Source organism: Salmo trutta, chromosome 34, assembly GCF_901001165.1.
Source record: "Salmo trutta chromosome 34, fSalTru1.1, whole genome shotgun sequence".
NCBI lineage: Eukaryota > Metazoa > Chordata > Actinopteri > Salmoniformes > Salmonidae > Salmo > Salmo trutta.
This window is the reverse complement of record NC_042990.1, coordinates 33,219,211-33,242,769: the sequence shown is the minus strand read 5'-3', so window position 1 is coordinate 33,242,769 and position 23,559 is coordinate 33,219,211. Positions and strand designations below refer to the sequence as shown.

General features: G+C 42.1%; 1 protein-coding gene across 1 annotated transcript; it reads right to left on the bottom strand.

Moving 5' to 3' along the window:
- Positions 1-7,328: 7,328 nt before the first annotated feature.
- LOC115174056 (zinc transporter ZIP4) lies at positions 7,329-20,485 on the bottom strand. The gene is made up of 12 exons (XM_029732694.1): positions 20,127-20,485; positions 18,436-18,732; positions 18,044-18,233; positions 16,729-16,931; positions 15,151-15,322; positions 14,281-14,453; positions 13,165-13,347; positions 10,895-10,990; positions 10,445-10,508; positions 8,921-9,073; positions 8,415-8,602; positions 7,329-8,059 (listed from the first exon to the last, which is right to left on the bottom strand). Exons 1-12 carry the CDS (start codon positions 20,334-20,336, stop codon positions 7,931-7,933), a joined length of 2,058 nt encoding a protein of 685 aa, XP_029588554.1. The 5' UTR covers positions 20,337-20,485; the 3' UTR covers positions 7,329-7,930.
- Positions 20,486-23,559: the final 3,074 nt, after the last annotated feature.

Sequence of the window (23,559 nt, the reverse complement as noted above, 5' to 3'; positions counted from 1 at the left end):
GGGCTGAGAACGCACCCTTGTGGGGACCCAGTGTTGAGGATCAGCGGGGTGGAGATGTTGTTACCTACCCTCACCACCTGGGGGCGGCCCGTCAGGAAGTCCAGGAGCCAGTTGCACAGGGCGGGGTCGAGACCCAGGGTCTCGAGTTTGGAGGGTACTATGGTATTAAATGCTGAGCTGTAATCGATGAACAGCATTCTTACATAGGTATTCCTCTTGTCCAGATAGATGGGTTAGGGCAGTGTGCAGTGTGATGGCGATTGCGTTGTCTGTGGGCCTATTGGGTCGGTAAGCAAATTGGAGTGGGTCTAGGGTGTCAGGTAGGGTGGAGGTGATATGGTCCTTGACTAGTCTCTCAAAGCACTTCATGATGACGGAAGTGAGTGCTACAGGGCGGTAGTCATTTAGCTCAGTTACCTTAGCTTTCTTGGGAACAGGAACAATGGTGGCCCTCTTGAAGCATGTGGGGACAGCAGACTGGGATAAGGATTGATTGAATATGTCTGTAAACACACCAGCCAGCTGGTCTGCGCATGCTCTGAGGATGCGGCTGGGGATGCCGTCTGGGCCTGCAGCCTTGCGAGGGTTGACACGTTTAAATATTTTACTCACGTTGGCTGCAGTGAAGGAGAGGCCACAGGTTTTGGTGGTGGGCCGTGTTAGTGGCACTGTATTGTCCTCAAAGTGAGCAAAAAAGTTGTTCAGTCTGTCTGGGAGCAAGGCATCGTGATCCGCGACGGGGCTGGTTTTTCTTTTGTAGTCCGTGATTGAATGTAGACCCTGCCACATACCTCTCGTGTCTGAGCCGTTGAATTGCGACTCCACTTTGTCTCTGTACTGACGCTTAGCTTGTTTGATTGCCTTGCAGAGGGAATAGCTACACTGTTTATATTCGGTCATGTTTCCGGTCACTTTGCCCTGATTAAAAGCAGTGGTTCGCGGGTTCAGTTTTGAGCGAATGCTGCCATCAATCCACGGTTTCTGGTTGGGGAATGTTTTAATAGACGCTGTTGGTACGACATCACCGATGCACTTGTTAATGAACTCGCACACCGAGTCAGCGTATTCATCAATGTTGTTGTTCGCAGCAATGCGGAACATATCCCAGTCCACGTGATCGAAGCAATATTGAAGCGTGGAATCCGATTGGTCGGACCAGCGTTGATCAGACCTGAGGGCGGGAGCTTCCTGTTTTAGTTTCTGTCTATAGGCTGGGAGCAACAAAATGGAGTCGTGGTCAGCTTTTCCAAAGGGAGGGCGGGGGAGGACCTTATATGCGTCGCGGAAGTTAGAATAACAGTGGTCTAGGGTCTTGCCCGCCCTGGTAGCACAACCGATATGCTGATAGAATTTGGGGAGCCTTGTTTTCAGATTAGCCTTGTTAAAATCCCCGGCTACAGTAAATGCAGCCTCAGGATATGTGGTTTCCAGTTTACATAGAGTCCAGTGAAGTTCTTTCAGGGCCGTCGAGGTGTCTGCTTGGGGGGATATACACGGCTGTGATTATAATCGAAGAGAATTCTCTTGGTAGATAATGCGGTCGGCATTTGATAGAGAGGATTTCTAAGTCAGGTGAACAAAATGACTTGAGTTCCTGTATGTTGTTATGATCACACCACGACTCGTTAATCATAAGGCATACACCCCCACCCTTCTTCTTACCAGAGAGATGCTTGTTTCTGTCGGCGCGATGCATGAAGAAACCAGGTGGCTGTACCGACTCAGATAGTGTGTCTCGAGTGAGCCATGTTTCCGTGAAACAAAGAACATTACAGTCTCGGATGTCTCTCTGGAATGCTACCCTTGCTCGGATTTCGTCTACCTTGTTGTCAAGAGACTGGACATTGGCGAGTAGTATGCTCGGAGCGGTGCGCGATGTGCCAGTGACCAGAAGACCGCTCCGTCTGCCCCTTCTTCTGCGGCGCCGTTGTTTTGGGTCGCCGGCTGGGATCCAATCCATTGTCCTGGGTGGTAGGCCAAACAGAGGATCCGCTTCGGGAAAGTCGTATTTCTGGTCGTAATGTTGGTGAGTTGACGTTGCTCTTATATCCAATAGTTCCTCCCGACTGTATGTAATAAAACCTAAGATTACCTGGGGTAACAATGTAAGAAATAACACATAAAAAAGCAAAATACTGCAGTTTCCTAGGAACGCGAAGTGAGGCGGCCATCTTTGTCGGCACCGGAAGTGTAGTGCCAGCAAAGCCACTACACAACACTAAACAATACATTAATTGCACTATAATGGTGACAAACAGTGCTCACAAACTGCTAGGGCCTACATAAAGCTGTCCCGACAGCAGTGTCCCAGCAGCAGTCCCAACACCTTACCACTTCTACACCTGGCTATCAGCAGAGCCTTGTCTGGCAGTGAAACAGTTCATTCAGCCTCATTTACTGCCTTTTAAAAAAACATAGCTGATATGGCTGACTTGCTTAAACAAATGTGGTTTCTACTAACAATTGAGATGTACAAACTATGGCATAAGGGGATGACAAGCAGATAAGAGGCAATCTGTAATTTCGATTAAGACATCAATGGGCGAGCTAGGATGGACGTAGTTAATATAACTATTTGTTAAGCACTTTGAAATGTACAGCGACATAATTCAGAACATGGGCCGTTCTTACAGCGTTCTCCCTGTACACCAAGTCAGAAACGTAGGATAAATAAAGAGGGCATATAAGCAGACAATGAAAGCTCTTACAATATTAAATTATTACATTTCTCTAAAACAGGTTATAGGCTACATATGCACCACCAAGTCAGAAAAGTAGGCAAAATGAAGAGGGTGAGGCACATGGGCAGTTTACTACACAACATACACTTAGTATTACTTTCTTAGCTAGAGTATACATATCTCCCTGGTATATTACATCATTTATGCAGAAGGATAAAATACCTTTTTTGGACTCGTTGTGCTGTGCTCACTTGAACAAGAAGGTGGCACGGCGGTCCTTCGTGAGCAAATGTTGTCATCAAAGTCTGGCATTCTCTGGACTTACGGGGCTTCCAAAACAACTGGGAACTTGGAGAAAAAAAACATGTCGAATCATGATGACGTCAGTGATCTTCAGGTCGTAGCTCTAGAAAAGGCTGACTTCCCGATTTACAATTCCGAGTTGGATGACCATCCAAAATGTTTTTTTCCCAGTCGGAGCTCGTTTTTTCCCCGGGTTCCCAGTTGTCTTGAACTCACTGAAGTCAGATTTCCCAGTTCCGAGTAAACAGTTGTTTTGAGGGCGGCAGAAATTATGCTGGATTGACAGTATGGCCAATGTTGAATGTCTATCATTTTAAGCTTTGAAAAGAGATCATTAAACCCAGACTTGGGACCGGACACCCACTCCACTGAATAGCAGGCTAGTGATTGTTTTGCAATGCTTGCAGTTAGCCACTGATTCCTTCAAAACCACTCATTGTTGAATTTGTGATTTCCAACTTGTTGTGTAATGTTCATGTCCAATGGCCGATGAGCACCGATACATTTTATCTATCGTTTGTCTTCATTATTTATCTTCATTTGACAAGGATTAAAAAGGATTTGCCAGTTGATTGTCGACTACCTTCATGATGATGTATGCTTGCTAAGATTTTGAAAGTATGATGTTGACATGATCAGTCCAATCAAAGCTACAGTACATATAACGTGATTTGACTTCATTTCATCTGTGGCCAATGACCTTGAGTCTTCTTGGATTGGCACTTCTAATTTAACTCTATGGCAGCACCCAAGGGGCTTGAATTTTCAAGGTCTAGCCTTAGATTTGGCGGTGACATAGTGTCCCCATGAGTGGCAGAACACTGAGCTAATCACGGCGTAACTAGAGAACATTATCAATCCCTATGCTCCGTATTTTCTGCTGGCTGTCCCACCACCACAGAAAGCACTGAGCTAGGCTGAAACACCTGCATTTTGGAGCTGCCTTACTCAAGAAAGCAAAAATAGACTTATGTGCCGCCAATCCCACATGAGGCTTTATTAACTCAAGTATTTGTATATATTTTTTACATTGTTTGCAAACTGATATGTGACACGTATTAATGCCAAAATAACATGCAAAACAGGCTTTTTTTTGTCTGCCCCACCTGCCCTGAATGACGGGTCGCCACTGGGGTCTATGAATAAATGAATTGGTGCTTTCTAGAGAACACTGGCAGGCGTACCTCATGAAGCTGGTAGAGAATGCAAAGCTGTCATCAAGGCAAAGGGTGGCTACTTTGAAGAATCTAAAATATATTTTGATTTGTTTAACACTTTTGTGGTTACTACATGATTCCATGTGTTATTTCACAGTTTTGATGTCTTCACTATTATTCTACATACAATGTAGAAAATATCAAGAAAAACCTTATCAATTGCATCAAAATTGTTTTGTAGAGTATTGTCACATCATTGTCATATTGTGATGCTTGTTTCAGAAGGTTGTACATGGAGAATATTTGACAGGGAGGAGTTTATGAATAGCCTGACAATGAAATACTCTGCAGGATTTCTTTGCCCATGTCATCTACAGTTGCAAAAGTCAAATTATAATAGGTGGACCATGATAAACGTTCTAACAACTGTCAAATTGCTGTAACTGCAGTGGACTGAAATGTGAGATGTGAATGCTATATAAAAAGAAAATGAATCTCTTTAAAATAGTAGGGATTTGTGAAGAATATCAATTTACCTCACTATTTACAACACCATGTACTTATAATCAGATGAGGGTTGTCACGTGTTGACAACCCTCATCTGTAATTTCTGTGGAAAGAAAACATCCTACAGTGATACTGTTTGTCTGTCTCTCTGGCCATGTGTCTAGGGTGAATTTCAAGGCAAAAGGAAAGACATTACATTATTAGGCTCAGAGCTCCCTCCAGTGGTCAATATGAACAAATCCCTATTTATAAGGAACATCATTTTTCCTCACTTATGTTGGAGACAAAATCCTCAATTCACTATAAAGTTCAAATTGAATGTATATCATCAACTCCCTATGAGTAGCTCAGCATAACTTCACCCCTTTCAGATATTTGATCATCGTATTTTTCTTTGGAAAGTTGTTTGTACATTTTTTTTTTTTTTTTTTTAATCTGGACCTTTTTCAAACAAAAAAGAAACGAATAGAAAACAGGACAGAACCTAGGAGAAAACAGGAACTAAGAGACAACAGGACAGGAACTAAGAGACAACAGGACAGGAACTAAGAGACAACAGGACAGGAACTAAGAGACAACAGGACAGGAACTAAGAGACAACAGGACAGGAACTAAGAGAAAACAGGAACTAAGAGACAACAGGACAGGAACTAAGAAACAACAGGAACTAAGAGACAACAGGACAGGAACTAAGAGACAACAGGACAGAACCTAGGAGAAAACAGGAACTAAGAGACAACAGGACAGAACCTAGGAGAAAACAGGAACTAAGAGACAACAGGACAGAACCTAGGAGAAAACAGGAACTAAGAGACAACAGGACAGGAACTAAGAGACAACAGGACAGGAACCAAGAGACAACAGGACAGGAACTAAGAAACAACAGGAACTAAGAGACAACAGGACAGGAACTAAGAGACAACAGGACAGAACCTAGGAGAAAACAGGAACTAAGAGACAACAGGACAGAACCTAGGAGAAAACAGGAACTAAGAGACAACAGGACAGAACCTAGGAGAAAACAGGAACTAAGAGACAACAGGACAGGAACTAAGAGACAACAGGACAGAACCTAGGAGAAAACAGGAACTAAGATAAAACAGGACAGAACCTAGGAGAAAACAGGAACTAAGTGACAACAGGACAGAACCTAGGAGAAAACAGGAACTAAGAGACAACAGGACAGGAACTAAGAGACAACAGGACATGAACTAAGAGACAACAGGACAGGAACTAAGAGACAACAGGACAGGAACTAAGAGAAAACAGGAACTAAGAGACAACAGGACAGAACCTAGGAGAAAACAGGAACTAAGAGACAACAGGACAGAACCTAGGAGAAAACAGGAACTAAGAGACAACAGGACAGGAACTAAGAGACAACAGGACAGGAACTAAGAGACAACAGGACAGGAACTAAGAGACAACAGGACAGGAACTAAGAGAAAACAGGAACTAAGAGAAAACAGGAACTAAGAGACAACAGGACAGGAACTAAGAGACAACAGGACCGAAGCTGAGACAGTCAAACCATAAGGGATGATTATAGTAGTTTATGATGAAGAAGCCTAAACAGCTGGGATCTCTTTCTCTAGGCCACTGACATAATATGGCGATGCTTCTAAACAAACACATGCATCTTATAGGTCCCGTGTGGCTCAGTTGGTAGAGCATGGTGTTTGCAACACCAGGGTTGTGGGTTCGATTCTCACGGGGGATCAGTACGGAGAAGAAAAAAAAATGTATGCATTCACTACTGTAAGTCGCTCTGGATAAGAGCGTCTGCAAAATGACTAAAATGTATATTATTAGTCTTTTTTATTAACTTAACCATTTTATTTAAAAACAATAAAGATGAGCGATATAAACCTCTAATCTTATCTGTAGCTCTGGTGTGCATAGAGATGATTGTAAATATTTATCGTATGGCTGCTAAGTCATCCGTCTTATCCACTTAACTCCCTTGGACTTACGGTCATACCTGTGTGGAGCGTTCTGTATGCGGGGACACGCCCCTATTGCCCTTGCTCTTTACTGTTGGTCATACTGTATGGACCAGAAACTCTATGTGTGCCTCCCAAATGGCACCCTATTCCCTATATAGTGCACTACTTTTGACCAGAACTCTGGTTAAAAGTGGTCCACCAAGTAGGCAATAGGGTGCCATTTGGGAGGCATACCAATGCCTTGACATACCAATGCCTTGACATATAGCTCCTCCACTTCCTTACTCTGACTGTTACTATGGCCATTTTATCAAATGGAATCCACAATGCCTGTCATCTCTGCTGATATACTTTGCTGTACCAACCCTTCTTTATAACCCCTCGTGGTAATCAGACAAACTACAGTAAAGCACCATGCTGACTGGTGATCTACCGTAAAAGATTTTTAAAAAATGAGGGTCCACCTCTGATTGATCAGAAGTTGTGATCCATGGATTTGAGCGGTCTGTCTTCGGAGTGTGGACTCTGAACAGTGAAACTGCCGACGTAACTAATCATGTCAGATAACCAAGTATCATAGGAGGTTATTTCCTGTATCCATTTACAGGGAATTCTCTTGAGTGGTAGACTGGACAGAAGGAAAAATACTGCAGCTGGAAAGCATTATATAGCTTTGTGCTCAGTTTATGTGTTAAACAAGGAAAGCTATACAGAAACAACATGTATCATAATAATTATTTTCTTGGCGTATTTTATTACTTTTTGGGGTTTTGTGGGATTGGTGGCACATAAGTAAAAATACACATATGACAAAATCTAAACATGTCACATTCTCACATGTATACATCCACTGTCAACCTCTGCATTACCGCTAACTACACACTTCACCCGATCACTAATTAAAATAGAATCGACCTACTTCCCTGCACAGTCACACTGTTATGGTATGTGGTTATACAAAAGATGTGGCAATTACAGAGGCAGTAGGCTGAGGATCTGTGAGTCCCACTAGAAATATCGGTGGTATAAATTACAGTTTGAACTAATCGCATACAGATGAAATCCTTTCAAACAGTAGCATTAGCACCAACAGCAGGATCATACTGAACACCAACATAATGCACTTCTATGTGCTAGATACAACAGAACTAGACTATAATGTCATATATCATCTACCAAGTCATTTTGAGGAAATCTTGTATCATATAGAATGATCAAGCGTGTTAAATTAAATATATCAAAACAGGTCAAATATAGAATAGTTTACATACAGTGTAATTTGTAATTGTATACAAATCCATTGCATTGTACTGTACAGTGTGAGGACTAGGAGGCTCTAGAAGCCAATCTTTTCCTCATACAGAGAGAGGAGCAGCAGGATGCCCCAGCCAGACAGCAGTCCTAAGTTCTGGAGCAGGAACATGAGCCAGGGCCTACGGTTGTCCGCATGGATCATGGTGGGGAGCTGGGAGGAGAAAGAAGCAAGACAATCCACTGCATTTAACTCCTTGTCCAAATATAGCATATTTACAGAGAAAGATAGGCATTAGGGCATTGGTGAAAGACATAGGAGCAACTGTGCCATAACTAGGGGTCAGAGCTCTTCCTGGTCAGGTGACATAGCCAGGAGACACTCAAGGCCCAAGTCATAATTGGGCTTCCCGGGGAAAATGTTGTCTGAAGTTGCAACAGTAACCAAGGCGGCGGGGCTTAGCGAAGGGTCATTTGAACAATTTGTGCGATAGACTCATTTGAAGAGAAGCCCAAAGAAGCAATTCCTCACAGCCCGTTTGAGAATGTGGTAAAACTAGTGTACTAACCATATCAGCCAGACCCACATACAGGAAGAGACCAGAGGTGATGGCCGCGATCCACTGCTTGGTGGCCAGGTCAGTAGAGATGGTGAGGGCAATGTAGAGTCCGATGAAGGATGTGAGGGCACTGCCCACGTTCAGCATCAAGGCCTTCTTCACTGACAACCCGCTGTGCAGCAGGATTGCAAAATCACCTGGGAGATGTAGGATGGAGAGGTTTAAATGGGACGCCAGTGATAAAATGTAGGTCTTAGGTTGATGCCATTGGAGGGATTGTGTGAATAGGAATCTGTATAGAGAGAGAAGACGTGGCTAATCATCTAGCACTACTATTCATCCATTCTAATACTTGACTGTTTGAAAGGAAAAAATATTGTTCTGAAATCAAACAGACGCTGCTCAAATATACTTGATATAAAGAAACATCTGAAGTACCAATGTGGCTGGGTCACATTCCCTAAAGACCTCTTTCAACATGGCCAACTAGAGGCTTCAGTCAGTACAACACTCACCCAGTTCGTGAGGCAACTCATGACAGAACACAGCCAAAGATGTGGCAAGGCCGGAATTCCAGGAAACAGAAAAGGCCGCTCCGATAGCCAGGCCATCGGCAAAGTTATGTATCGCGTCCCCTATGGTAACCATGTAGGGCAGCAGACGCTGTTCTAGTAGAGGGGAGAGACAGAAGGGAAACTCAGAGAAAGGTTCAGTCGTCTAAAAAAGTAAAGTCAAATTTGGCTATTGTTAATCATGTGTCTAAAATCATATTTCACAATAACAGCAGTATTGATTAGCCAATGCCATTAGGATCTTAATTTGACCAGTTTCTCAAAGCAGGAAAGGTATCCTGTAGCAACAGGAAATATGAATTATTGTGTGGATTATAATTAATGGACATTTTTGTAGGGATTGATACATTTTTAGTTAGGACAAATCAAGTCTGACATTTTAAAGTGGAAATTATAAACTTTAGAAGTCTTTTTAAACCTTAAATTTACTTAATGTTTGCATTTCCTGCAAGAACAGGGTGATCAAATTAAGATCCTACATCTGTAGGAACCAGTGGTGGAAAAAGTACTAAATTGTCATACTTGAGTGAAAGTAAAGATTCCTTAATAGAAAATGACTCAAGTAAAAGTGAAAGTCACCCAGTAAAATACTACTTGAGTAAAAGTCAAAGTATTTGGTTTTAAATATACTTCAGTATCAAAAGTAAATGTAATTGCTCAAATATACTTAAGTATGAAAAGTAAAAGTATAAATCATTTCAAATTCTTTATATTAAGCAAACCAGATGGCACAATTTTCATGTTTTTAAAAGAAAATGTAGTTATAGCCACAGGCACACTCCAACACTCAGATGTTATTTACAAACAAAACATTTGTGTTAAGTGAGTCCGCCAGATCAGAGGCAGTAGGGATGACCAGGGACGTTCTCTTACTAAGTGCGTCAAATGGACAATTTTTTTGGTTAAAATGTAACGAGCACTTTTAGGTGTCAGGGAAAATAAAAAGTAAAAAGTACATTATTTTCTTTAGGAATGTAGTGAAGTAAAAGTTGGCAAAAATAGAAATAGTAAAGTAAAGTACAGATACCCCAAAAAACTACTTAACTAGTACTTTAAAGTATTTTTACACTGGTAGGAACTGGCAAGCTAGCGGTTATACTGTAGAGTGACTACAACTACACCATTGAATATTGTGCTTGAATTGTTTATAAAGATTACATAAAGGATGATGTCTCATTTTAATCATGTCAGATAAATAAATTGTTGTCACTGTTTATATTATCATTTACAATGATATGACAAAGTGTTTTTGGGTGCATCTGCAGCTAAAGCGTTGTACCCCTGTAGTAATGAATGCCTTTATTGCTGTCCTCGTGTAAATGAACAAAGCTCTTTGGTGCACATTAGTCTTTGTCACGCTGAATGTGTGTAAACATTGACTAGAGTTGACTCACACAGTAAGTTCACAGTATATCAGCTTTCCAGTGAACGCCCTGACTGTCAGATGACCTGGGTTGTCTATCTTACCTCTTGAGCGCTGGTTTGTTTCTGGAAAGGCTTCCTCTGTGTCCTCACTGTGCTCACTGACAACCTTTTAGGATCAGAATTTTACAGAAGTATAACATCGGAATTATAGCAGGTGTGAACAAGTTAGTGGAGGACAAGGTGTTCAGAGACACGGGTAGTAGAGACTTGAGACTACATACTGTGTCAGGTAAAAACACAGATTTACTGGCTGTTCAGTCATGGACCTCTGTCTGACTCAGATCTCCAAGAGAGAGGACAGAGGGTTTAGAACATCACAGGTGTGTCTGTGAATAAGTGGTACAGAACCTACCAGATGTGTCTGTGAATAAGTGGTACAGAACCTACCAGATGTATCTGTGAATAAGTGGTACAGAACCTACCAGATGTATCTGTGAATAAGTGGTACAGAACCTACCAGATGTATCTGTGAATAAGTGGTACAGAACCTACCAGGTCAGTCTGTGAGATGGACTGCTTGTTCTTTTTCTCCTGCATGTACATCTCCAGGACTTTACCATGGTCACAGTGATGGGGCTCAGACCCCTCCTGGAAACACAATGGCACAATGTATCGGTCTGTGCCCGGAACATCACAACAAAGAACATGTACAGTTGAAGTCGGAAGTTTACATACACTTAGCTTGGAGTCATTAAAACTCGTTTTTCAACCACTCCACAAATGTATTGTTAACAAACTATAGTTTTGGCAAGTCGGTTAGGACATCTACTTTGTGTATGACACAAGTAATTTTCAACAATTGTTTACAGACATATTATTTCACTTATAATTCATTGTATCACAATTCCAGTGGGTCAGAAGTTTACATACACTAAGTTGACTGTGCCTTTAAACAGCTTGGAAAATTCCAGAAAATGATGTCATGGCTTTAGAAGCTTCCGATATGCTAATTGACATCATTTGAGTCAATTGGAGGTGTACCTGTGGATGCATTTCAAGGCCTACCTTCAAACTCAGTGCCTCTTTGCTTGACATCATATGAAAATAAAAATAAATCAGCCAAGACCTAAGAAAAAAAATGTTTCATCCTTGGGAGCAATTTCCAAATGCCTGAAGGTACCACGTTCATCTGTACAAACAATAGTACGCAAGTATAAACACCATGGGACCGCGCAGCCGTCATACCGCTCAGGAAGGAGACGCGTTGCTGGAGATGCTGGAGGAAACAGGTACAAAAGTATATCCACAGTAAAATGAGTCCTATATCGACAGAACCTGAAAGGCCACTCAGCAAGGAAGAAGCCACTACTCCAAAACTGCCACAAGAAAGCCAGACTACGGTTTGCAACTGCACATGGGGACAAAGATCGTACTTTTTGGAGAAATGTCCTCTGGTCTGACGAAACAAAAATAGAACTGTTTAGCCATAATGATCATCGCTATGTTTGGAGGAAAAAGGGGGAGGCTTGCAAGCCGAAGAACACCATCCCAACCATGAAGCAAGGGAGTGGCAGCATCATTTACATTTACATTTTAGCCATTTAGCAGACGCTCTTATCCAGAGCGACTTACAGTAGTGAATGCATACATTTCATTTCATACATATTATTTTTTTTTCTGTGCTGGCCCCCCGTGGGAATCGAACCCACAACCCTGGCATTGCAAACACCATGCTCTACCAACTGAGCTACAGGGAAGGCTGAGCTACAGGGAAGGCATTATGTTGTGGGGGTGCTTTGCAGCAGGAGGGACTGGTGCACTTCACAAAATAGATGGCATCATTAGCAAGGAAAATAATGTGGATATATATATATATATATATATATATATATATATATATATATATATATATATATATATAGAAGCAACATCTCAAGACGTCAGTCAGGAAGTTAAAGCTTGGTCGCAAATGGGTCTTCCAAATGGACAATGACCCCAAGCATACTTCCAAAGTTGTGGCAAAATGGCTTAAGGACAACAACGTCAAGGTATTAGAGTGGCCATCACAAAGCTCTGACCTCAATCCTATAGAACATTTGTGGGCAGAACTGAAAAAGCGTGTGTGAGCAAGGAGGCCTACAAACCTGACTCAGTTACACCAGCTCTGTCAGGAGGAATGGGTCAAAATTCACCCAACTTACTGTGGGAAGCTTATGGAAGGCTACCCGAAACGTTTGACCCAAGTTAAACAATTTAAAGGCAATGCTACCAAATACTAATTGAGTGTATGTAAACTTCTGACCCACTGGAAATGTGATGAAAGAAATAAAAGCTGAAATAAATCACTCTCCTATTATTCTGACATTTCACATTCTTAAAATAAAGTAGCGGTCCTAACTGACCTAAGAAAGGGAATTTTTACTCGGATTAAATGTCAGGAATTGTGAAAAACTGAGTTTAAATGTATTTGGCTAAGGTGTATGTAAACTTCTGACTTCAACTGTATCTACCGGTGATAGCTAACAATTCTCACAATTTGGAACCAGTAAGACCTGTTAAATTTCTTTGACCGAAACATTGCACTTTATTAAAAGGTGTATTGCAAGTGTACGTGTGTGGAAGTTCTTTTCACCATGGATCCACCGAACCAGTAAGCTGACAGAACGGAGGTGTTCAGTAAGGAGATAAGGTTTAGAAACAGTGTGAAATGGGGAGGTACCACCTGAACGTGTCCAATAAGAACCCAGATTTTTGTTTCCTGTTGCAACACATTTTGCTACATCGTGCCCTACTGAACACAGCCCAGATGAGACACTACTTACCTCATTGTGATGCAGAGAATGGTGATGGCTGTCCTTGTGAGTGGTGATGATGGAGAAGATAGTCTCCATGAGATAGAAGCAGTAGATGCCAGCCATCATCACCAGTATCTTACAGATGTAGTCTGGAACCTCCTCTGAGTGGCTGTGGTCCGATCCTTCACTGTGAACATGGAGGCCTAGGAACTGAACCAACAGAGGAAACACAGTCACAACCCAGTCTGACACAGTCAGCCCAATGACAGTGTTATGTCATTGTAATGACAGTGTTATGTCATTGTTTTGACAGTGTTATGTCATTGTTTTGACAGTGTTATGTCATTGTTTTAACAGTGTTACGTAGCTCTTATGAAGGCAGGTTCAAGTAAAGTGTAATACACTACACAAGACCAAATACTGGCGATGCAATCAACCTGTGCAGGGTCCATTACTCTGAAATGGCCTCCTTCACTCACTACTGACAGATGAAAGTCTAGAGTGGAGACCAGAACCTATCCACCATATTGCTTTAACCAATCAAGTCCTCTTAATAAGTGGTTGAGAAGGAGAGGAAGATAAGAAATCATGTCGGACCATTGGGACACATTGTTATGTTGCTCTTATCATTGGCTTTGTAATAACCTAAAGTTCCCAGAAGGAACATGGGGCCATTTCTCTGTTTGCCCGATCTGAAGGGGTCGTTCTTGTTCCTTAAATCACGTCGTTATTATTTGACACTGTAAGCGATGACAGGGTGTGACAGCCTGCTAATACTTCGCCCTGCGATGTTGACATGATGGGTCTAAATGGATTGAGCTGCAGCAGCAGGAAGTATCCCCTCCAGACTTCTGCCCTGGGGGAAATAAGGCTAGGAAGCATCAGATGGGACTACTGTATGTGTTGCTCTGACTTATCATGAGGTCTCTCAGACATCTGGCTGATTATTGGGTCGCACTGACATTAACCACAACACTTTAATGAAGTGTTGAGGAGGAAGAGGTCTGGCTGGCTAGATAAGTGGTTTTCTTTTCACATTGGACATTCCAGCACCTATGATGGATGCATAACCAGGCCAGTACAGTGTAGATCAGCTTGAATCAGCTGGGCTCAGTGATGTGGATATGGTACTGTGGTGCTCACCATAGGCAGGAGGTGCAACAGGGCGTCCCCAGTGAGGGAGCCAACGGCCAGGCTGACACAGAACTGGATGACGAGCTGGAAGACACTGCTGCAGGAGGTACACAGCAGCACCATAACGCCAACCAGGGCGGCCAGACAGATCAGCAGATTGGCTATGGAGGCATACGCAAACTCTGTGGGGAGAGAGAATTAACATTAAGGGGTTACAAATATAATAACAGTGCCAGACTGAAGCCAATCAGTCAAGCCACAAAAGGTCTGTTAGATAATACAGTGAACATTGTGTGATTATGCTTGAAATAGGCTCTAGTCCTACCGAATGCAATAGGCTCTAGTCCTACCGAATGCAATAGGCTCTAGTCCTACCGAATGCAATAGGCTCTAGTCCTACCGAATGCAATAGGCTCTAGTCCTACCGAATGCAATAGGCTCTAGTCCTACCGAATGCAATAGGCTCTAGTCCTACCGAATGCAATAGGCTCTAGTCCTACCGAATGCAATAGGCTCTAGTCCTACCGAATGCAATAGGCTCTAGTCCTACCGAATGCAATAGGCTCTAGTCCTACCGAATGCAATAGGCTCTAGTCCTACCGAATGCAATAGGCTCTAGTATTTTTGGACTACAACCTAAAGTTTTGTGATTTAGAATTTTGGAGCATTCATATTTACAAACATAAGAAATGTATTTCTGCATAGCCTCTCTATAATTCCTTTATCATTAAAAAAAATTAACAGGCAGGAATGGGACTTTCTGTATCAAAAGGAAAGGAATGAGTGTTGAATATAGAGTGTACTGTAGCAATCAATAGATCAATCACAAGAGCACACAATGCAGAATCACAGTGGCTAGAACTGTAGCAGTTCACTCACTCTCTGTGGTGCTGAGCTGGTCTAATGGTCCAGTGGGGGGAGAGATGCTGTTGCAGGCACCACTGAGGAGCTGCTGGACCAGGGCTGGGCTGAGCCGGGCCACGTCAGACCTGGACAGGCTAGATCCATTCAGCCCATGGATCTTTATCAGCTCCTCTGGGCTGAAACACGTCTGCGTGGAGGAAACAGAGCTGAAACACGTCAGCGTGGAGAAAACAGAGCTGAAACACGTCAGCGTGGAGAAAACAGGGATGAAACACGTCAGCGTGGAGGAAACAGGGCTGAAACACGTCAGCGTGGAGGAAACAGGGCTGAAACACGTCAGCGTGGAGGAAACAGGGCTGAAACACGTCAGCGTGGAGGAAACAGGGCTGAAACACGTCAGCGTGGAGGAAACAGGGCTGAAACACGTCAGCGTGGAGGAAACAGGGCTGAAACACGTCAGCGTGGAGGAAACAGGGCTGAAACACGTCAGCGTGGAGGAAACAGGGCTGAAACACGTCAGCGTGGAGGAAACAGGGCTGAAACACGTCAGCGTGGAGGAAACATGGCTGAAACACGTCAGCGTGGAGGAAACAGGGCTGAAACACGTCAGCGTGGAGGAAACAGGGCTGAAACACGTCAGCGTGGAGGAAACAGGGCTGAAACACGTCAGCGTGGAGAAAACAGGGCTGAAACACGTCAGCGTGGAGAAAACAGGGCTGAAACACGTCAGCGTGGAGAAAACAGGGCTGAAACACGTCAGCGTGGAGAAAACAGGGCTGAAACACGTCAGCGTGGAGGAAACAGGGCTGAAACACGTCAGCGTGGAGGAAACAGGGCTGAAACAAGTCAGCGTGGAGGAAACAGGGCTGAAACACGTCAGCGTGGAGGAAACAGGGCTGAAACACGTCAGCGTGGAGAAAACAGGGCTGAAACACGTCTACATGGAGAAAACCTGGTGGAGGAAACAAGCAGTATTTAAAAAAAAAAACACTTTCCGTCACAGAATATGTATCGCCCCCGATATGTGGTAATTGCTACAGTTGAAAATACAGTGCCGTGTGTCAGTGTAAAATGGAAGTGCAAATGAATTCTTCAATTAATATACTTCTGTCAGAATACTGTGTCCCAAATGGATCACTACTCCCTTTGCAGTGCACAACTTTTGACCAAAGCCCATTGGCCTATTCTTTGAATTGACACTCCTTGTCGCTAACTGATTGACTGACAGTAAGATGTCATTGGGCATTCACAAAGTGGGGACCAATATATTACAAGTAACATGTTATTATCCCTCACCAGTGTTCCTTCTCATTCAGATTTCTCTAATATAGATATTACCATGGGGAGAATCCTACAGCTGCCAATAGCTCAGGCCATCTACTGCACATCTGAGGCTCATTGTAATGCACTGGAGATGCAGCGGACACCAGGGGTTTAGCAGTCTGATAATGAGTCAGAGTGAAGGAGCCTGTGTGTACGTGCGTGCATGCGTGCATGCATCGTTAAGCCCCTGAAGGTCTCTTCAGGAGATTGGAGCGATGGCCTTGACCTAATTACAGACAAAGCACCATGGTGGTTGAGTATAACAATTACCAGTTCCCAGCTGCTGATGTTCCTCTGGTGGTACCCCTCCTCATGACTCTTCCTGAAGTCATCACCTCCACTTTGACCCCCCCGACCCTTGCTAACAGTACTGTGGTCACTATGGTCATGGTCAACGTGGTCATCTTTGTGTCCCTCTTGATCCTCTTCGTGGATTCCACCTAGTTGCAGGCTCTTCATAAGACCTTCCAGCTCTACAGAGATTAATCACAATGATATGGTTAGTTGGTGGAAGAGTATATTAGCAGGCCATTGAGGAACAGTAATATGCTGGTAGAGTATATTAGCAGGCCATTGAGGAACAGTAATATGCTGGTAGAGTATATTAGCAGGCCATTGAGGAACAGTAATATGCTGGTAGAGTATATTAGCAGGCCATTGAGGAACAGTAATATGCTGGTAGAGTATATTAGCAGGCCATTGAGGAACAGTTATATGCTGGTAGAGTATATTAGCAGGCCATTGAGGAACAGTAATATGGTGGTAGAGTATATTAGCAGGCCATTGAGGAACAGTAATATGGTGGTAGAGTATATTAGCAGGCCATTGAGGAACAGTAATATGCTGGTAGAGTATATTAGCAGGCCATTGAGGAACAGTAATATGCTGGTAGAGTATATTAGCAGGCCATTGAGGAACAGTAATATGCTGGTAGAGTATATTAGCAGGCCATTGAGGAACAGTAATATGGTAGTAGAGTATATTAGCAGGCCATTAAGGAACAGTAATATGCTGGTAGAGTATATTAGCAGGCCATTGAGGAACAGTAATATGCTGGTAGAGTATATTAGCAGGCCATTGAGGAACAGTAATATGCTGGTAGAGTATATTAGCAGGCCATTGAGGAACAGTAATATGCTGGTAGAGTATATTAGCAGGCCATTAAGGAACAGTAATATGCTGGTAGAGTATATTAGCAGGCCATTGAGGAACAGTAATATGGTGGAAGAGCATATTAGGCCATTGGGGAACAGCAATATAAACTCTCATTATCCAGGCTTCATGGGGTTATAACATAGGGTTTGAGGGTAACATTAACATAGGGTTTGAGGGTAACATTAACATAGGGGTAGAGGATAACATTAATAGCGTCATGCTAAATGAATGATGAACTATGTATTGCACAAGATGGATTAATGAGTGGGTTGATGTTACAGTACAGCCAGGAGCATGACATTACAGTGTAATAAAACTAAACAGTGCGAGGAAAATGATTCATACTAAATAGGGATAGTAGTTTGTTATGAGGCAATATTACAGCACGGACATTTCGTATATACACAGGAATAGCTGTTTCTTACTGTACCGTGTATGGTAATGTTGTCAGAACCGAAGGAGTTGAATATGAAATCCAGAAAGTAGTCTTCTTCAGGCAGTGCTCTGGCAGTCATGCAGTCACCTCGCAAAGCATGGTAAACTATGTATCCAAACACCACATCCATGTTGTGTGGGCCACCATGATTCATCTCCAAGATATCTTGACCAGTAAGACAGTGCTAAATGACCACGATAACACGGGACAGACATACACCGTTGAATAGAATAGAAATATTTTGTTGAAACAAATCTACTCAAATGAGTTTGTTAGAAAACAGGTCACTGTTGCTAACGGTAGTTCATTGGGTATCTATTGCACAACCTTAGAAAGGTAGAGTTTATAAAATGTGTTGCCATTCTTATTAACACAGCAGCACCAACCTGGTCGTACTGCTGATGGGGCTTGTAGTGCTTCTTCAAGTTATGGAGCAGTGTTTCTATCCCACTGCTCTCCACATCTCCGTGTCCATCCCCATGGTCATAGCCTGTGATCTCATGGATGAAGTGGTCCGTCTCGTCCCCCCACCTCCCTGCCCTCACGGCAGAGCAGGCCTCTGAGGGAGAGCCGAGGTACAGGCAGCATCCTGCCGCTACTCTGAAGAAGCCCTCCTTGTGAAGGAGACCACCAGTGCTGGTGAAGTTACCTACCAGCTGGTCTACTGACTGCACAGAGAGGCACTAGAAACAAGCAGGGTGGCTTCAGTGTTTCATGGAGATGATTTACTCAGTACAAATATAGGCCTAATTTATGAGAGAAAACCAACGTAGGGTCTTGTATAGTCAGTCATTATGACCACAAAGCTAAAGGAGTTTGGGTTGGGTGAATGTGAGAAAATAAAAATCTAATTTTCTGATCTTTAACAGCTATTCTCAGGCTTTTTGAGTCAGGACATACAGTGACTTGGCCTATTATCTAACAGATTATTCTGTAGAGTCTACCAGAAACCCAGAACCGATTAGTGAAGGTGCTGGAGGCAAAATGCTAAACTGGAGAAACCGAAGAAAAGTCTTGACACACTTCAAGTCAGATGCACATTTCTTTTAAAAGAGCCTGAGCTTGATGAAGGTCGACTGACCGAAAGCTCCATATCTATTCAAATAAATATGCATCTCACTGGAAGTGTGCAGACTTCTTCCTGATTCTCCAGTACCATGACCACGTATGAGTAAGATCTCAAGCCATTGTTGCATTAGCAGAACATGCCATCTAACGACTGATCATTAGTGTTAGTCCCAAACATGTTTGGCCAATTGATAACACATCTCTCACATAACGTGTGACAGAAAACTTCCTCTACATGGTCACAAGGGCAGATTACACTTGCCACGGTAAAGTCCAAGGCCTTCAATGTCTGAACAGAAAAAAAATGTATGTTTACATGTTTTTCTACTGTAATCAAATGAAACCAAAATGAACACTTATTGGAGTACTTGTGGTGCATTGGCATGATGGACAGAGTCATTTTAATTTTTTCCATTGAATGTATTAAATAAAACACAATGCCCAATCATTAAGACGTTTAAACAGGCTGCACGGTAATAGGGTAATACAACCACGATATATGTTTTTAAGTATTATTTTTTTACACATTAGCCATTTAAATCAAAGCCATTGCTATAATCTATGATAATACCCTAACACATGGAATTTGATAAATATTGATCAGGTGTTTTATGTCATTGGTAGAACATAATGATTTTAATATATCTGGTACAAAACAATCTGCAATGCCGACGTCGTGTATTCTCTCTATATAATACCTACATAATAATAGCCAGAATCATTATTGTTATCGTTATCATATAATTATTATTATAATGGAGCTCGCATTCAACTTTTGAATTGCCCAGTGCTCACGATATATGTATCAATAAAAAATACTTTGTTAGAGACTGGTCAATAAAAATTTTAAAATACAGATTTAGGCTTAACAAACTAGTTCTGAAAAAGCACTATGATAAATGTACAGCGCTGTATTCCATTGTGTGTAGCGCACGGCACAGTAACAGGTGCAGGTTGGACCTCGACCTTTCCTAAAACCAAGTTGAAGCGAGTGTAAGAAAAAAGTTACCTTTTCACACGACACACCAGGGCACTGCACACGCTTCTCCAACAGTTTGAAAAAGGAGCGAACTGACATTTCATCCAGGTATTCCTCTCCTGGCGAAACGAGCTCCACCACTTTCCCATATACATCCATAGGTGAACACCACGCGTAGCTGAATAGGTTCAAACTCAGACATAGGAGAATAACGGGAAAATACCTATATACAGTTTCCATTGTTCTATTAAAATATAAATCCTCTAAAAAAATTAAATAAAAAGTGCAAAAACAGTGAGTTTATAGAGAGATGATACCGAGTGGCGCATATGCAGTCCACACACGGTTTTAAGTTCACCAAACAGCTATCTATAAATCAGCTAAGTTAGAGATTTCCTTGACCTGTTAGCTCGCCTTTGATTGGTCCAGAGGTGAGTTGCGCTTCTCTACCAGTCCATAAATAGGAAACCATTGCAGTTCACCTGAATAAGGGGTACAGGTCCAAAATTACCTGTCTTCAATGTACACTCAGCATCAGCTGACATAATGGCAAGAGTTATGTCAATAAGACATGTTGCTAGGAATACAGGCTAAATATTTGTGCCAACTGATTCACTTACATCCTCAATGGTGACCAATACCCTGATGGTGAGCCTTACCTGCTCTCTCTCCAGTGGTGAATATATCTCATCTATTAGCTAACATTCCCATATTTTAAAGATTGTGTATTGGGAAAATTAATAAACATGTAACACAAAGCATTACTGACAGCGTACAAACAAAACAAATAATACACATTTCTACAGCACCTTTTTGTAAAAAATGTTTACTAATAATACATGAATTGAAGGATATATTTTGAGAAACAACCAACACAGTTGAGGACATTTATTGATGAATCAATTCAGAGGCCCCATTCTCCATGTATAACCATTCTGTGGACTAAAAGTACTTTCCATGGACATCATTCAACATATGCTCTGACCATGTGACTGGATGATTGGGTTTCATATTTAAGGCCAATAGTTTTTCCTGACCATGGGTAAGAGAAACTCCGGGCCCTACTCACAATGATTAATGGACTGATGACTTCACTCTACACCACATCAGTGACTGGGTCAGGTGAGGCTGGTCTGGCAGAACTACCAAAACACATCCTTGTGTCAATGATCAGCAGGAAATGAGGGGGAGATCACCCATCTCCAAGTCAAACATGAAGCTGTTTGAAGGGTCTTTAGATGTAAGCATGAACATCCAAATGAGGTACTCAAAGTCGGCCTACAGTAGTTTGCCACCTATGTCACTTTGAACATATTTGGATGAAATAACGTCATGTTCAGCAGGGTTGTGCACAGACCTTTGGTGGGGCAGGGTCAGCAGGGTTGGGCACAGACCTTTGGTGGGGCAGGTGCTGAAAGTGAAAAAATGCCTCCCCTCCCCTTCATTTAATTCATGAAAAATAATGTTCTACTGCTCCTGTAGACAATTCTCCATATAATTCTTTTTTTATATAAATAACATTCCTTAATTCTCTGCAAAAACACATTCATCACACATTGTAGGCTAAGCAATCTAGAAGCGCAGATGAACAGGAGTTTGTTATAAGGATCTTTGCTACAGGTGGAAATCATTTAAAACAATGTTTTATTATACATTTTGCAGGATGAAATCTCTTGAGATGCACATCTCATTTTCAAGAGTGTCCCCCGAAAAAATGAAAAAAATATGACAGGTCTGAGATACAGTATCTTGCTCATACAGGTGAAATAGAATTGGGTTAGTTTATGACAAAGTTCATCCTCTCTCTCAGCTGTTTAAAAAGTCCATCTACACCTCTTCCTTAAGCCTGTACAAAGAAACAGCCAAACATATCTTGTGATCTAGGCCAACACAGTTTAATCAGACATACAATACCTGGAACAAAACCTCCCAGGAGGCAGTAGTCTCTCTCACTGCTCTTATACTGAACATCAGACACATGCACAGATAGGGCTCTAAGGGTGCTGGAGCACTGGCTGTTCTGCCTTCCTATGAAAATAGTGACACTTTTTTGGTATTAATTACTTTTTATTTAAAATGTCTCTTTCCTCTGTTGTAACTTTAAAATGAAACAAATTGCCCAAAAAACATTTAGCGCCATCAGGACGTGGCCGGTGACACCGTTTCTCGAAAGGCCCATAACTTGGAAACTTGACTGCTGACATGCAATACATTTTAGAACTGTATCAAGAGGACTAATGAAAACAATTCCAAAAGATTAGGTTTAAAACCTATAGGGGAACTCTACTCAAAAACTATCCAAAATCTTAACTTTGAACATTGGACGTTTGGATAAATGTGGATAAGTGTCTATTCTCCAGTGAGAGAGCTTATTGAGATGAGAGTATTAATGCTCACGAAGGAATTCTCTGTTATGCCATTGTCTTGCATGTCAACATTTCCCCCCCACGTGGGCCAACCCCCTACGCAGGGGTGGGCAACCCCAGTCCTCTGGGGCCTGATTGGTGTCACACTGTTTCTCCATCCCCAGCAAACACAGCTGATTAATCAAATGACATTCTAAACTGAAGATCATGATTAGGTGATTATTGGAGTCAGGTGTGTTAGCAGGAGGAAAACTGCCACCAATCAGGCCCATGAGGACTGGAATTGCCCATCCCTGCACCTAGAGGATCACCTCTGACCTGTCAGCCTTAAATTAGAGCGTGACATTACATTATCAAAAGAACACAGTCATCTGATAAATGTTAAAAACTTTTTTTTTTTAAAATGACATTAACATTATAACACACATTCTGATTCACATTTTGCCACGACAATTCCCCATAGACAAAATTATAATTTCCTATGTTTTGTTTCATAGATAACCCTCTCACGTACAACAAGGTTGCCAGGGACAGCAAGCAACTGAAGATAGCTCTCCATACAGTGAATGCATGCTACCTGACAAAGTTCACAGTCGACTAAGAGATAATAAACCTTATCTTGAGTTATAAAAAAAATAAAAAAATAAATACAGCTGTACAACTTCTCAAATGGTCATTATTCTTTTCGGATGATAAAATAAACATACACATTGAGAAACAGACACCTCACAAGTCCTCAACTGGCAGGTTCATTAAATAGTACCCGCAAAACACCTGTCTCAACGTCAACAGTGAAGAGGTGACTCCAGGATGCTGGCCTTCTAGACAGAGTGGCAAAGAAAAATCCATATCTCTGACTGGCCAATAAAAAGGAAAGATTAAGATGGGCAAAAGAACACAGGCACTGGACAGAGGAACTCTGCCTAGAACTCTGTGACCCCAAACTTTTGAACGGTAGTGTAGCTACTAAAATAATGCAATGCACTTGACCCATACTGTAAAACTCAGTCAACCATTGACTGAAAACCTTTTTCAACCTTCATCAAAGTGTTCTGAGCATACAAAAGTTTTAATAACATCAAGCACTTACCCTTACG